Here is a 14975-nt window from a genome sequence, read left to right on the forward strand (position 1 = left end):
AGGTACTAAAATTCTTAACAAAACAAGTAATCTAACCCAGAAATAGGAAAAAAGATAATACTTCTGACCAACTGCCATTTATGCCAGGAATGCAAGACTGGCGTAACTTTCAAAATTTAATACATGTAATTCACCATATTAATAGAATAAAGGAGAGAAACATAAAATCATCTCAACAGATGCAGAAAAGCATTTAATAAAGGTCAACACACGTTCAAGAAAAATCTCTCAGCAAACCAGGGACTTGATCAGGAATACCTGCAAACAAAATCTACAGTAAGCCTGACATTCAATGGTGGAACAGAAAATGCTTTTCCTCCTTAGGTCAGGCACAGGACAGCATATCTACTATCACCACTTCAACTCAACATTGCACTAAGGTCTCTAAAGCACAGAAAAATAATAATATAAAGACTATAAAAGAAGATGGAAAACTATCATTATTCCCAGGTGATATGATTATGTCCATAGAAAAAATTTTAAAAGCAAACTCATAATTAATAAACAAATTTAGCAAAGCAGCTGGACATGGTCATTACCTAAGAAATCAACTGCATTTTCATACGCTAGCAGCTAACAATTAGAAAAAAATTTTAAATACTACTACTTACAATAGCACTGAAAAACATCAATTACCTAGGAATAAATCTAATGAAGGATGCACAAAACCTCTACACTAAAATCTATGAAATGCTGCTGAGAGAAATTAAAGGCCATTTAATACATGGAGGTCTGAGGCCACATACATAGACAGGAAATCTGATGTTGGTAAGATGTCAATTCTTCCCAAACTGATTGTAGAATCAGTGTCATCTCAGTCAAAATCCCTGCAGGATTTTTTGTGACCTTTGACAAGCTGATTCTAAAATCTGTATGGAAATGTTAAGAATTTAAATTAACCAAAACAACCTTAAAGAATCTTATGACCCCAAAACAGACAAACAGACCAATGGTTCAGAATAAAGGTCAAGACATAGATCCACATGTATACAATCTCCTGATTTACAGCTAGTGGGTAAAGGATTCTTTCTAACAAGAGGTGCTCTATCAGTCAAAAATTAAAAATAAGAACTATGACTCCTCCCTCACACCATATACAAAAATTCCAGATAGACTTCTGATATAAAAGTAAAAGGTAAAATAATAAAACTTTTAGATAATAATATGAAAAATATCTTAATGACCCAGAGGTAGGCAAAGATTTCTTAATACAAAACAAAAAGCACTAACTACAAAAGAAAAACACTGATAAACTGGACGTTATTCGAATTAAGAACTTCTGTTCACCAAAAAATACCACTAAGACAATGAAAGGCAGACTACAAACAGAGATGTTTGCAATACTTTTATCTGACAAATACCTCCTCCTGAGAATATAAAAACAATCCTTACAAGTCATTAAGGAAAAGACAACACAACTTAAAAAGAAACCAACAGGCAAAGGATGTGAGTAGGGAGATCACAAAAGCGGTATCTACAAGAATGTTCACCAATCTTCCTCAAACTCTTCCAAAAACCAGAAGAGGAGGGAACACTTCCCAACTCATTCTATGAAGCCAGCATTTCCCTGATACCAAGTCCAGACAAAGACACTACAAGAAAAGAAAGCTCCAGAACAATAGCCCTCATGAATATTAATGCAAAAGTCCTCAACAAAATCTAGCAAACAGAATTCAACAGTGTGTTAAAGGACTGTACACCATGACCAGGTGCAGTTTTTTATTCCCCGATGCAAGGATGGTTCAACATAGGAAAATCAATCAGTGTAGTACACTATGCTAACAGAATGGCCACATGATCATTTCAATGGGTACCAAAAAAGCATTTGGCAAAATTTAACACCCTTTCATGATAAAAACACTCAACAAAATAGAAATAGAAGGAAACTATCTCAACACACTAAAAGCCCATACAAACAACTCACAGTTAATATCATACTCAATGGTGAAAGACTGAAAGGTTTTCCTCTAAGATCAGGAACAAGACAAGGATGCTCACTTCTGCCACTTCTATTTAACATAGTCCTGGAAGGCTTAGTCAGAGCAGTTAGACAAGAAGATCACACACAAACGCACACACACACACACACACACACACCTTAAGACAAAACTACAGTAATCAAAATAGTGTGGTGCTGGCATAGGACAGATATACAGACCAACAGAATAGAATAGAGAGACCAGGAATAGAGCCTCACATATATGGTTAAACAATTTTTAACAAGGGTGTTGAGACCATTCAATGAAGAAAGAACAGTCTTTTCAACAAATGGTGCTGGGAAAACTGGATATCCACATGCAAAAAAATGAATTTGGACCCTTACCTTATGCTGTATATAAAAATTAACTCAAAATAGATCAAAGACCTAAACATGGGAGATAAAACTATAAAACTCTCATAGAGGAAAAGCTTCCTGGTGTTGGATTTGGCAATGATTTCTTGGATATGACACCAAAAGCGAAGGCAACAAAAGAAAAACATACACTGGGCTACATCAAAATTAAGAACTTCTGTGTATCAATGGATACAACCAGTAGAGTAAAAGGCAACCCATGGAATGGAAGAAAATATCTGCAAATCATATATCTGATAAGGAGTTTATATGCAAAATATATAAAGAACTCCAACAATTCAATAACAAAAAATAAACAGCTCAATTTAAAAATGGGTAAAAAGACTTAAACAGACATTTCTACAAAGAAGACATATGAATGATGGATAAGTACATGAAAAGATGCTCAACACCGATAATCACTAGGGAATTTCATCTGTAGATGAAAACCATGAGGTGCCAGTTTACACGCATTGGGATGGTTATTATTTAAAAAAACACATAGAACATAACCATTATTGGCAAGAACATGGAGCTGCTGGGACCCTTGGGCTTTGTTGGTGGGAACGTAAAATGGTGCAGCTTGCTATGGAAAACGGTATGGTGATTCCTCGAAATATTAAAAATAGAATTACCATATGTCCCAGCAACTCCACTCCTGGGTATATACTCAAAAGAACTGAAAGCAGGAACCTGGAACAGATATTTGTACACCTATATTCATAGCAGCATTATTCACAAGAGCCAAAAGGTGGAAACAACCCAAACGTCTATTAAAGGATGAACGGATAAACCAAATGGGGCATACACATAAAATGGGATGTCATCCAGCCTTTAAAAGGAAGGAAATTCCTGATACATGCCACAACATGGATGAACTCTAAAGATACTACGCTAAGTGAAGTAAGCCAGTTATGTAAAAACAAACAGTATGTGATTTATATGGTCAAATTCATAGAGGCAGAAAGTAGAATAGTAGTTGCCAGGGACCGGGAGATGGGGGGGAGGTGGGAATGGAGAGTTACTGTTAGAGTTTTAGTTTGGGAAAATGAAAAAAGTTTTGGAGACGGATGGTGGTGATGGTTGTACAACAAGGTGAATGTACTTAATGCCACCAAATTGTATACTTAAAACGATTAAAATGGTCAATTTTTTGTTATATATACTTTAACACAGTAAGACAAAGAATGCTCAGAGATACTTAAGAAATAATTAAAAACTTGAGACAACTTAAATACTATTAACATTTAAATGGACGTGTAAACAGTGACATACACCCAGAACGCAATACTATACAGCAATGAAAAAGTACTGCTCCGTACAACAGCGTGGACGCATCTCACAGGCAGTACATTGAGTGAAACGAGCTATATACAAAAGAATACAGACTCTATAAGTCCATTTATATAATGTTTCAGAAACAGGCAAAACCAAACGATAGTGATAAAATCCAGGACAGTAGTTATTAACAGGGATGAGACATGAAGGAACTTCCCAGGGTGCTAGAAATGTTCTATCTCTTTTCTGGGTGGGGGTTACACAGGTAGATACAAAATGAGAGAACAAAAGGTATTCATCAGACCATTCACATAAGATTTAGGAACTTTATGTTTAATTTACCTCAATTTTATAAATTTATAAAATGATGCAAAATCGTGATGACAGAACGACAATGCCAGAAGGAACTCTGGAAGAAAGCTGTTTGGCATGTCCAGCAAACACTGTGGGGGATTATGGAGTAGGTGGTCCCTGGGCCATGCTCTGAGAAAACTGCACCAAGGAGATGCACTTTACCAGCCAAGGGAGAAAGACACTCTGTCCCTGCTGGAAATTACATTTACAAGGAGCTGCCCCCTTTTTCAGTGCTTAGGGGGCAAACACAGTCCCCATCAGTCTTCGGACTGACATAACCCAGGGAAAGGTGTAAACACAGCAGTTTATATCTTCCCATTAACTCCCAATTCTCTAGTCCAAGATCTGGGAGAAATCTTTACTTTCAAAGAGCGAGGACATTCCTCACTCTTAAACAACAATCCCATGACACACTAATTTAATCCCGCATCTACGGGAACACAGAGAATGGCCTTTCCCATTCACAGACATTCAGGGTCCACATTTGCCCAACTGGAGCATCACTGTAAATGGGGTCTTTGGGGACTCAGACAATATGAACGTGTAAACAGCAGGTGTTTACGGTGGCTCCGTTTTCGTGTTTACATGACTCCACTGCACTCCCCATTGCAGAATATTCCAGGGAGGGCCTAGCATATTCCATAAATGGCTTCAGAGTCTCTTGCTCCAGGTGACTTGCCCCAGCCTAGCATTCGAGAAGCGCCATCCCTCCCACAAGGACACTGGCCGTGTCTAGGACATGGTGGAAGAATGAATTTCAAGCACTTACTTTCATCATTAGAAACATTCCCCAGAGATGTGTGGCTGGAATAACGTTTGTTCTCACTTTCATTGAGACATCTTTCAATCCAGCTCTCTAAAAAAAAAACAAAAAAACAAAACAGAAAGAAAGAGAGAAAGAAGAAAGAAAATCACAGAATTGCAGAATTGCTGTTGGTGTTTGTGAAGAGACATGAACATCATAAACACATTCGACTCAACTGCCAATTGGTTTTCATCTGAGACCTGCCCCGCTGGAACTGGGCTTTCCACGAAGCCCAATGGGCACCAGTGCTGAGGAGACAAAACGGTGATTGAAGCCCCCTTGAGTATTTCTTGGTCAGATTCTACTACTTCTGGAGTATTCACAGCCCAATAGTACCAACTGAGGATTATCTTTCTTTGCATCGAAGAGACATTCCTGAGAAGTCATTTGTAAAACAAAGTTTGGTCAACTAAACCACTGGTGGTGGTTTATGGATTGCTAAATTAGCAGCAGAACCCTTTATCCAAACAAAAACAAAAAGGAAAGCAGATATAACCCTGAGGGTTCTGGATGAATTAGAGGAGGAGGGCAGGGAACTTGGTAGCTCCCTTCCCTTTGCCCAGTGACCCCCAAAGGGGCACTTCCAAGCACAGGTCCGAAGCCACTGTGGGAGGAGATCTTAAAAGCTATACAATAGCTATGTAGTACTTTTAAAATCCAAAAGACTCTGTTTTCTTAATCTAGTTCCAAAGTCTACAAAAGTACTTTCCACAGTGTAGCATGATGTTTATTATCCATTGGGTAGAACAGCTACCACTCCTTCCTTCATTCATTCAACAACATCCACTAACTACAGTCAGTCCTCCTATAATGCTTGTTTTGAAAATAAGCATGTATTCCCATGCAAGTAATACATTAGGGAATGATCTGAGCAGAGAGCAAACTTTGTGTTTGCTTGCACTCAATTTCTTCCCTAAGAAACATCAGGCGAATGCAGAAAACCACGTGTAGCCGAACGAAACCCCATGCAAAATTCACACATGCTCACACCCCAGGCATCTACCAGCTACTTGGGTTCACCACGCGCGTTATGAGCCACACGTGCCCGGCTAGCCCCCGTTCTACCACCCACCATAACTCACAAGTGGCAGCCTTTCTGACATCTGCTTCCAAAAGCAAACTTCAGGCCTTTTCCAAGGTGAAGTGCCAGACTTAATTATCTTTCTGCACCTCTTAAACATTGAATTAACATGTGCAAAACCGTGCTATCATTTTTCTTAGATTCCTGTTTTTTTTTATGTGTCCCTGAAAGAGCTTTTGAGTGTTATGCCCGTCATTTATTTTTCTAGCAAACTGGTTTTTAACGTGCTGTTTTGCAGAACATAATGATTTTTAGGAATGCCTACATGGTGTTAGAGCAGAGCTATGGCTTTGTGCTTCCGCACGGTGCTGTCCCCCGTTGTGGTCTTTATAATATAGGAGCTGGCATTAACTGAGCCCCTATTCTAAACTGCCAGGCCCTTTGCATATGTTATCTCACTGAATCCTGACAACTCCCAGAAGGAAAGGTTTCAATCTCCATTTTTCTTCCTAGAAAGCAACTGAAACTGAGATTAAGTCATGTGACTCCTCATAATTCAAAGAGACAAGATCATTGGTTAACACCTTAGGTGACATAGTCTAGAAAGGAGGCACACTGGCAAGTGAGCCATGGGGTGGGGTGGGGTGGGGGCGGGGAGCAGGGGGACCGGGAAGAAGCCAACGCGAACAGCAGGGAGAAATGTTGGGTTTTTGTTTTATATTTTATGTCCCAACAAACTGCTCTTTTATTTATTTATTTTTAAAGATTTTATTTATTTATTTGACAGAGAGAATGAGAGAGAGAGCACATGAGAGGGGGGAGGGTCAGAGGGAGAAGCAGACTCCCTGCCAAGCAGGGAGCCCGATGCGCGGGCCTCGATCCAGGGACTCCAGGATCATGACCTGAGCCGAAGGCAGTCGCTTAACCAACTGAGCCACCCAGGCGCCCCAAACTGCTCTTTTAAAAGCTGCTCCCTAAATTGTAAATAAGTAGGGGGGGAATATCCAAAGGGAGGAGCTGGAGACAGCTTGTTAAGAGGAAATGGAAAGATGGTATTTCTGAGGAAACACTGAGGGGCAGAGAAATTCAAAACATTAAAACGCTACCCCTGTCCAAAGACACCAAGTGCACAACGTAGAAACAAAGGGCTTGCGAGGTTGTCAAAGGGGTGATGGCACAAGGTGGGTGCCTGTCATCACATCGCTTCTAAAGATGCATCGGGGTACAAATCTCCAGAATTCTTCTCAGGACTCTCCAGAATATCTCCACTCGGATCTTCTAATCCCCTCGAGTTCTGGCCCATTTTTCTCGGCAACAGGCGTGGCTGGTCTTGGACAGCGGCTCCTGAAATCTGCAGCCTCTTCCTCCACCAGAGCACACCAGCGAGAGCACCTGCTATTGTTCTGGGCCAGCCCTGGTCTTCCTAGTTAGCTATTCACATCTACCTACTCTCACATGCGTGTGGACATGCACACGCACGTGCACACACACATGCACACACACACACACACCCTTTTCAGCAGACACAGGGAACTAAGAGAAACAGTCTCCCCCTCACCCATTCGCCTGCACCAAGATCAGGCCTGTTAACACTGGAGTCCTCAAAAGGGCCAGTTCCTGCAGGTGAGACTCCCCAGGGATTGGTGGGGCCCTCTGAAGAACTCGTGCTAACATTCCAGAGGGGAGATGGCTCTGAACACCCAAGGCCAAGAGAGTGCACCACCAGCCCACAAGAGCTCAAGCCAAGGAAGAACTCTCTAGATGGCTGTGCCTCTCGCCCCATGTTGCCCAACACTGGAGAGAGAGGAGTGCGGGATGATGAGAAGAGAGAGGGGAATGGAAGTGCCAGGAAAGAAAGAAGGAATCTCACCAAGGAACACTTCCCTCCACCCACAGCACCCACTCGGGTCTCTGACCCCATAGCTATGCCTGTATCCACTCGGCTATTCTTCTCCCTGGGGCAACACAGAGTCAGGGTGCTCTCTCATGCGCATGGCAGAGATCAGAAGACAGCCAGCATGGCGCCATTTTTCTGGTTAAAGTACCCCCAATTATTTCAGCTCTTGCTTGGAGGGAGTTGTTCCCACTTCTTTGCCATCCAGTTCACCTGCATCGGACTGTCTTCCAGTTCACCAATATCCACTTGCACCTGTGGCACCCAGGATGCACCCTGCAGGGTGCAGACCATGGTCCGAGCTGTGCCAAATATGGCAGAACCATCTGCTGTTCTGGACATTTGGAGTTCTTAGAGCATTCAAAGGTCTCACATTCCAGACTGCATAGATGTCACTGAGACATCTAAACAGGCCATGGGCCTTGGATCCACAGGTACTCTTTGACCTTCATCCTCTTCCCCAGTGGGGATCTCAACAGCAGCATCTGCAACTCATGCCCCCTAAGTCAGGTTGCTCCATATGATTGCAAGGCCTCTATTTAGGTCACCTGCAGGAAAATTTATATACTTGAAAACTATTAACAATGAATTTTGGTCTTGCAAAGATCAAGAATTACTCAACCAGAATGACAGGTATACTGAACTTTTGATAAAGCGCTGTGTTCATCTAACTTATTTACTTGTAGATTATGTGATTTAATAATAATAACAGAGGTCGCCGTCCATTGGGTCTTTATGGGCCAAGCATTACGCAAATACATTACCTACACCAGCATACTTAATCCTCATAACAAGCTTGAGGACGGTGCTATCAAGAAAATTAAGGCTCAGTAAGATGAGGTGACTTGTCCAAAGTCACCCAGCTAGTAAGAGGCAGGACTGCCATTCAGACTTAGATCATAACCAAAATGCTCTCTCCAAGGTGGGCTGAGCTCTCCTCCTCCTGTGTCCCATACGCTCTCCAGCACACGGTGCCAACACTGCAACGCTGATCAGTCTGCCTGGCGTTCAAACTTCTGCTGAAACTCTATGTACATATTACAATTTTTGCTAAATTCATTCATATATTTATTTGCCAGGCTTTGTTATACATAACAAAGCCCTTCTGTTTAGATCCTAAATATCTTAAGAATGAAGTCCTCTATCTCTCTATTTTGTTTTTAGATTTTATTTATTTATTTGACACAGAGAGACACAGCGAGAGAGGGAACACAAGCAGGGGGAGTGGGAGAGGGAGAAGCAGGCTTCCCGCGGAGCAGGGAGCCCGACGCGGGGCTCCATCCCAGGACCCTGGGATCATGACCTGAGCCGAAGGCAGATGCTGAACGACTGAGCCACCCAGTCACCCCCGCGTTATTCTATTTCTTTTGACTCTCACTAGCACCTGGTATGAAGCTGTTCCTATAGTAAGGTCCCAAGAAATGTTACATTATTGACACACATGACATCAAAGAATGCACAACATAGAAGTAGATCCGCATGTCTATAGAATTTCCTGATCTTTTCTTTTTTACCACACAAGGCATGAAATCATACAACACATCAAAGGTGATTTTCTAGATAAAGAAAGCAAAATTCAGCCAGGGTCTCCGTTGTAACTTCTGGATTGAAGAAGCTGTAATAAAAGCTGTGAGTGATGTAGACACAAAGAAGACTGGCTTTTGCCCTGCAGTTGTCATCTAGAAAGCCATGCAGATGCTACTACCCATACTCATGAGTGCAGGAAGCCTGTCCTTTCTGTCCACCTTGTACCCAGTAGCTAGCACTGTGCTTGTCCCCGTATATGTGGCACAATAAATATACGTTGTTGAACGCACTACTTTTTTTGAAAAACATTAAGTTCCTACTGTGTCCCAGGTACTACCCAAGATATTTTCACAAATGAGGCTTACATTACAGAGATTTCAGAATAATAGTATGGGGTACGTTTTAATCTCTCTACTAATAGACATGAAAACCGAGGCTTGCAGCAAAAGTCCTAACACAAGGCAGGCTGCGGTCAGTGCTGTCGTACCCACACCCTGACCTGGGACATGGGAGGAGGAGAGCTCAACTCACGCTTGGCTGCCTCCCCGCTCCCCACTGCCTCATTCTTGTTCGGTAAAAATAAATCATCTGATCTTTTAGTAAGGACCCCGCTTGCTCTAAGTGCCCAACAGGTGTGAGTTCTGCTTCTGGGCTGCAAAGCATCACTTCCCCTGACTCATCTGGGATCACGAGCAGGAAGGAGGACACCAATCCTGCCTTGTGGATTTTCACTTTCCAAGGAGTTTAACCTGCACTCCTCAGAGGCAGATCTTCATGCCTCCCCACTTTAGATTGGGTTTTCTAGAAGGCCTGGTTTTTCCCTTTGCTGCAGCGAAGAACAACCAGGAAGTAACTGCATCAGGGACATGGCACATCCAAGGCTCAGAGCAGCTTCAGGAACGTGTATCCGTCTGGCGGGAGGACCCGACCAAGATGGTGGTCCAAAGCCAGATAATCTTCGAAGCTCACGGGGCACACTGACACAAGAACCTAATCTGAGGTTCCCAGTGCACCTCATGAGATTGAAATTCATCCCACTTTAAACGTAAGGAAACTGGGGTCTAGACCGAGCCAAGCTCACACAGTCAGAGGGATTAAAGCCAAAATTCAAACCCAGACCTTCCATCTCCAAAGCCTATGCTTATTCTGCTTACCACATCATACTGGGCACAGACCGGTGATTCTATCTTAGGCTAGCGACCCATCCATTCATTCATTTTGCACATCATTATCAAGTGCCTTCAGTGTAAAGTTGCAACAGAAGAGACGATGCATACAATTCAACAGGGGGCCAATATATTACAGCAAGATATCTCTGGTGGACCAGGGTCTCAGGACCTGAGAATATCTTGTTTATTTATTCCTGTTTTATTATTTATTTCTCCCACCTTAAAAATGTTAAGTTCTAATAACCTTGTCCACCTTTGCCATGCTTCGTCCCCAGGCACCTGGCTCAGTGTCAGGCTCCTGGCTGCTGGGGGTGGGTTGTGAGGAAGTAAAGTAGGGTGAGAGAACAGGACGAGGGACGAGGGAGCCTCCCCCAGGAAGGCCTCTGAGAAGCAGCAGCATCTGAGCAGACTGAGTGCAGTGAGGGCGTAAGGCCTGCAAAGGTCCACAGAGAGGGGACCGCAGAGGCGAAGGCCCTGAGGTGGGATCATGGGTGGCTGGTGATCATGGGTGAAGGGATGGCAAGAAGGTCCTGTGGCTGATGGAGTGACCAAGGGGGAGATAGTATAAGATGAAAGAGCAGACAGAGGCAGGCCAGGAAGAATGTGGGGTTCGGAGTTAGAACACCTGGATTTCAAATCCCAGCCCTGCCACTTAATAGATATGTAATGTTGGGATGATTCCTGACCCTTCCAAAAGCCCTACCTTCCAGGTTCTCCAAAGATTAACTGAAATAATGCAGGTGAAGCACTTAGCAGGCTTGGCTTTGTGGGCCGTGGAACGATGAGGAAAGCGTGGTCTCTGTCCAGCAGAAGCTCACAGCCGAGTAGTGAGGACAGACAGTAAAGGCCATGTCCAGCATTTACTGAGCTTTCTCCCCCCACACCAGTCACCCTGCTCCACATGCCTCCCCTCCACTCCTCACAGCAACTCTGAAACAGAGACTTGAATGATTCTGGTTCGGGAGGAGGCCCTGGAGCCTCAGAGACGCTGGGTAAAGGCAGCCCTCTGGCTGGTGGCCGAGCCGGGTCAGGTCTGGCTGCCTCTAAGCCTGGTGTGCCCTCACTGGGGCACACAGCCTCAAGAAGCCGGCAGGGAACCGGGACTGGTCTGTTACTCTAATAGCGAGCCGCGCAAGCACAGAGGAGGGAGCTTCCGTGTCGGCCTTCACGTAGGAGCTGGCATTTCACCCGGTCCTTAAAGGATTCGGCACCTGCCAGACGGAAGAGGGCAGGAGGGCCAGGTCACGGACAAAAGCACAAAGTGGGTTCCGGGAAAGGGGACGAGCCCGCTGACCGGGGACCGGAGGAGTGGCGGGGGACAGGTGGGAGAGTCTGGGAGGAGCGGATTGCCAAGGCCTCACCCACCAGGCCGAGAAGCCTACAGGCCCCCGCGAGCCAGCCGTCATTTTTAAGCAGTGGGGGAGTGATACGACGAGCTTTGTTTCTGAGGAACTGGATGAGAACAGGGAGTTCCTGACTTATGCAACACCTCAAGAAAATGCTGCCTGACTTACGAAGTGCCACCGGGTTTTGATAGAAGGCGTTATTCATACTCTCTCTATCAACAGTCTTTCAGGGCCCTGTGCTGGGGCCTATTTTGGGAACTCACAGCTTTAGAAATGCTACATCAAAAAGTCGACACGTCACACTCCCAGCTACCAAGGGAGGACCAGACCCCCGGTCCTGGAGGTGCCACGGTGCCCCCCGCCCCCGTCTCCCCTCCCCCGGGCGCGGCCATTACCAGCGGAACCATGCCAACAAGGCCTGCTCCTGTCTCCCCCAGCCCCAGGGCGTGATCTCCTCTTCATCATTCTCTCTCTCTCGGCCCCGGTTTCCCTCTGCCCTGGGCTCCCCACCGTGGTGACACTCGGGAACACATGGAAAGTCTGGGCCCAGGAAGCGGGCAGCTGTGGCCTCTTGGGGGGGGGGGCAATAGGTCAGTGGGTTGCCATGGCAACACCACAGGCCCTGCCCCAGGGGCCGCTGGGTTCCAGGAAGGGGTCCCCGCGTTGCCTCCAGGGGGCCACCCCACCCTGCCCCGGCTTGTATTCTGTCCCTCGCTCACCAAACGTTGCTTTAGCGCCAACTGTTTGCCAGGCACTGAGGTTCTCGTGATGGACACTGCAGACAAAGTCCCTGCCCTCAGGGAGCGTGTAATCTGTGGTGGAGATGGACAGACACAAACATGCAAGATGACTTGAGAGTGTAAGGAGTGTTAGGAAGAAAAGGAGGCCATGGAATGGGATAAAGACAGACGGGGGTGCTGTTTGAGGTAGCGGGACACTGAGGGCCTGCTGGAAGAGGGGATGGTGGACCAAGGGCACAGACCTGACGAGGGAGTGGGTTTAAAAACCAGTGTGGCAGGGAGAGGGAGGACGGGTGAGAGCAACAGGAAACAAAGTCAGAGGTAGGAAGGGCTGAACGCATGTAGGCACTCGCTGGCCCTAGTAAGAACCCCACACTTGTGCCAAATGTGCTAAGAAGCTGCTGAAGGGCCTGAAGCAGGTGACGTGAACTGCAGTGGCTCAGAAAGCGGAGCCTACTAGGGGCCGTACGTTCATTCACCCCACCGAGGGCTGGTGAGGTACCTGTGGGGCTCCATGGGCCAGGCTCTGCTCTACACGGTAGGGGCACAGCAGCAAACCAACGTTTCTGTCCTCAGGGGAGGTTAGAGTTTAGCGCGAGAGTCAGCTGTTAATTGAGATGGGATTCCCGAGAGAGCCGCAGAAGAGAATAAAATGGAGTCTGATCTAATGTGTGAGTCAGGGAAGCTTCTCGGAGGAGGCGGCATTAACCTGACAGCTGGAGACTCTGAAGGCATTATGTTGCCACCCCAGGCAAACAGGTGGGAGGAGTGTTCCTGGCGGAAGGAACATCATGTGCAAAGGCCCTGAAGCTGGCCGAAGAATGATGCATTCAAGACACTGACGAGCAGCCTGAGTGCAAAGGCCCACATGCATTCGGGGACTAATTCAGCCTGTATCTGTTGAGGCCGTTCTGTTTGACTAGCACTCTGTAAGATGCTATGGCGCATATGCACATAAAAACCCTGCCTCTGTAAAAAATAAAAAATAAAAAAAATAAAAAATAAAACAAAAAACCCTGCCTCTGTACTTAGGATGAAGTTAAAGAGCCTGGATTTTGTTCAACAGGTGATGGGGAACCTCTAAAAGTTGCTGAGTAGAGTGCCACATAAGCAAAACCATTCTAGGGGCGCCTGGGTGGCTCGGTTGGTTGAGCGTCTGACTCTCGGTTTCAACTCAGATCATGATCTCAAGGTCATGACCTCAAGACTGTGAGATCAAGGCCCAAGTTGGGTTGGGTTCGGCTCAGCAGGGCATCTGCTGGAGATCCTCTCCCTTTCCCTCTGCCCCTCCCCACTGCACATGTGTGCACACTCTCTCTTAAAATAAACAAATAAATCTTTAAAAAACAAAACCAAAAACTGTTCTGTGGGCAGCTCCATCTGGTGCTGCTAAACAACACAATCACAGAGGGGAGAGAAAGAGAAGCAGGAGACCACAGGATTATCACAAACTCTGGAGACTGAAAAGCCACATTATTAATAATTTTGCCAGGACCACATGTGTAAGCTAGGACTGTCCCGGGCAAACCGGGACTTAACGGTCCCCCTGGACAGGAGGCCACTGAGAGAGTCTAATGAAGTCTGAGTGGCTGAGAACAGAGGCAGCGAGATGAGAAAAGATAAGAACTCTGCCCTCTTTCCACCCAGCCGTATTCACTACTCTAGCTGGTCCAGGACACCGGGGTCCCCATGTCCCTACATCTCTTCCTCACCTGCTGGGATCTCAATCACAGCGTGAGGACGTGGGTCTGAGGTGACAGTAATGACATATCCTGGAATGTGGCCTCCCACATCTTCACCAACATCAGCACCGTAGCTCCCTCTCAGAGCATCAGTGCTGGGCTCCTGGTCATTTACGGGGGTTATGTCGTTCAGTCACGGCAGCGCAGATGGGGAAGGTACGCGCCACACGGATGTGTGGCCAGGACAACGAGGAGTGTGAATGGCTTGGTGCACAGTTATCCCAACCCCCGGCCTCAGGATGTGCCCACTGGGTCGTCTTTGTCCCTGTAGCTAATGGGTGCTCATTGCGCACAGGGGCCAGGGTGCTCAGATGCCATGGGCACTGAAACCTCAGCCCACTTACTATCTGCTCAACACCCTGTGGCCTGGGCCTATCTCCCTGCAAAGATGGAGACAGGACTTGCTTCCTCCTTCAATTTAACCCTTTATGGTGATGAGACTCCCAATCAATAACCCCACTCACTCTCCTTGCAGTGCTTGCTAAAAAACACCCTCGCCAGTTCACCTTTTCACTTTTCTTTTCCTTAAAAATCTGAGCCATGGGGGCGCCTGGGTGTCTCGATTGAGTGTCCAACTCTTGGTTTCGGCTCAGGTCACAATCTTGGGGTCCTGAGATCGAGATCCGCTTTGAATGAAGAGCTTTGGGCTCTGCGCTCATGCAGTCTGCTTGGGATTCTTTCCCCCTCTGCCCCTCCCCCTGCTCATGCTCTCGCTGTCTTATAAATAAATAAATAAATAAATAAATAAATAAATAAATAAATAAATA

The 14975-nt window shown here is 45.7% G+C and overlaps 1 protein-coding gene across 1 annotated transcript in view; it reads right to left on the reverse strand.

Moving 5' to 3' along the window:
* The window catches only part of RFX4 (regulatory factor X4), a 133281-nt gene extending 121090 nt beyond the window's left edge, over positions 1 to 12191 (reverse strand). Inside the window, exons 1-2 of the mRNA XM_034987659.1 lie at positions 12122 to 12191; positions 4734 to 4820 (exon numbers count right to left, since the gene is read on the reverse strand). Of these exons, the coding sequence (XP_034843550.1) occupies positions 4734 to 4820; positions 12122 to 12191 (157 nt within the window). The remainder of the gene's footprint in view (positions 1 to 4733; positions 4821 to 12121) is intronic.
* Positions 12192 to 14975: the final 2784 nt, after the last annotated feature.

Source organism: Mirounga leonina, unplaced genomic scaffold (assembly GCF_011800145.1).
Source record: "Mirounga leonina isolate KUSES-001 unplaced genomic scaffold, KU_Mleo_1.0 Mir_418, whole genome shotgun sequence".
NCBI classification, from domain to species: Eukaryota; Metazoa; Chordata; class Mammalia; order Carnivora; family Phocidae; genus Mirounga; species Mirounga leonina.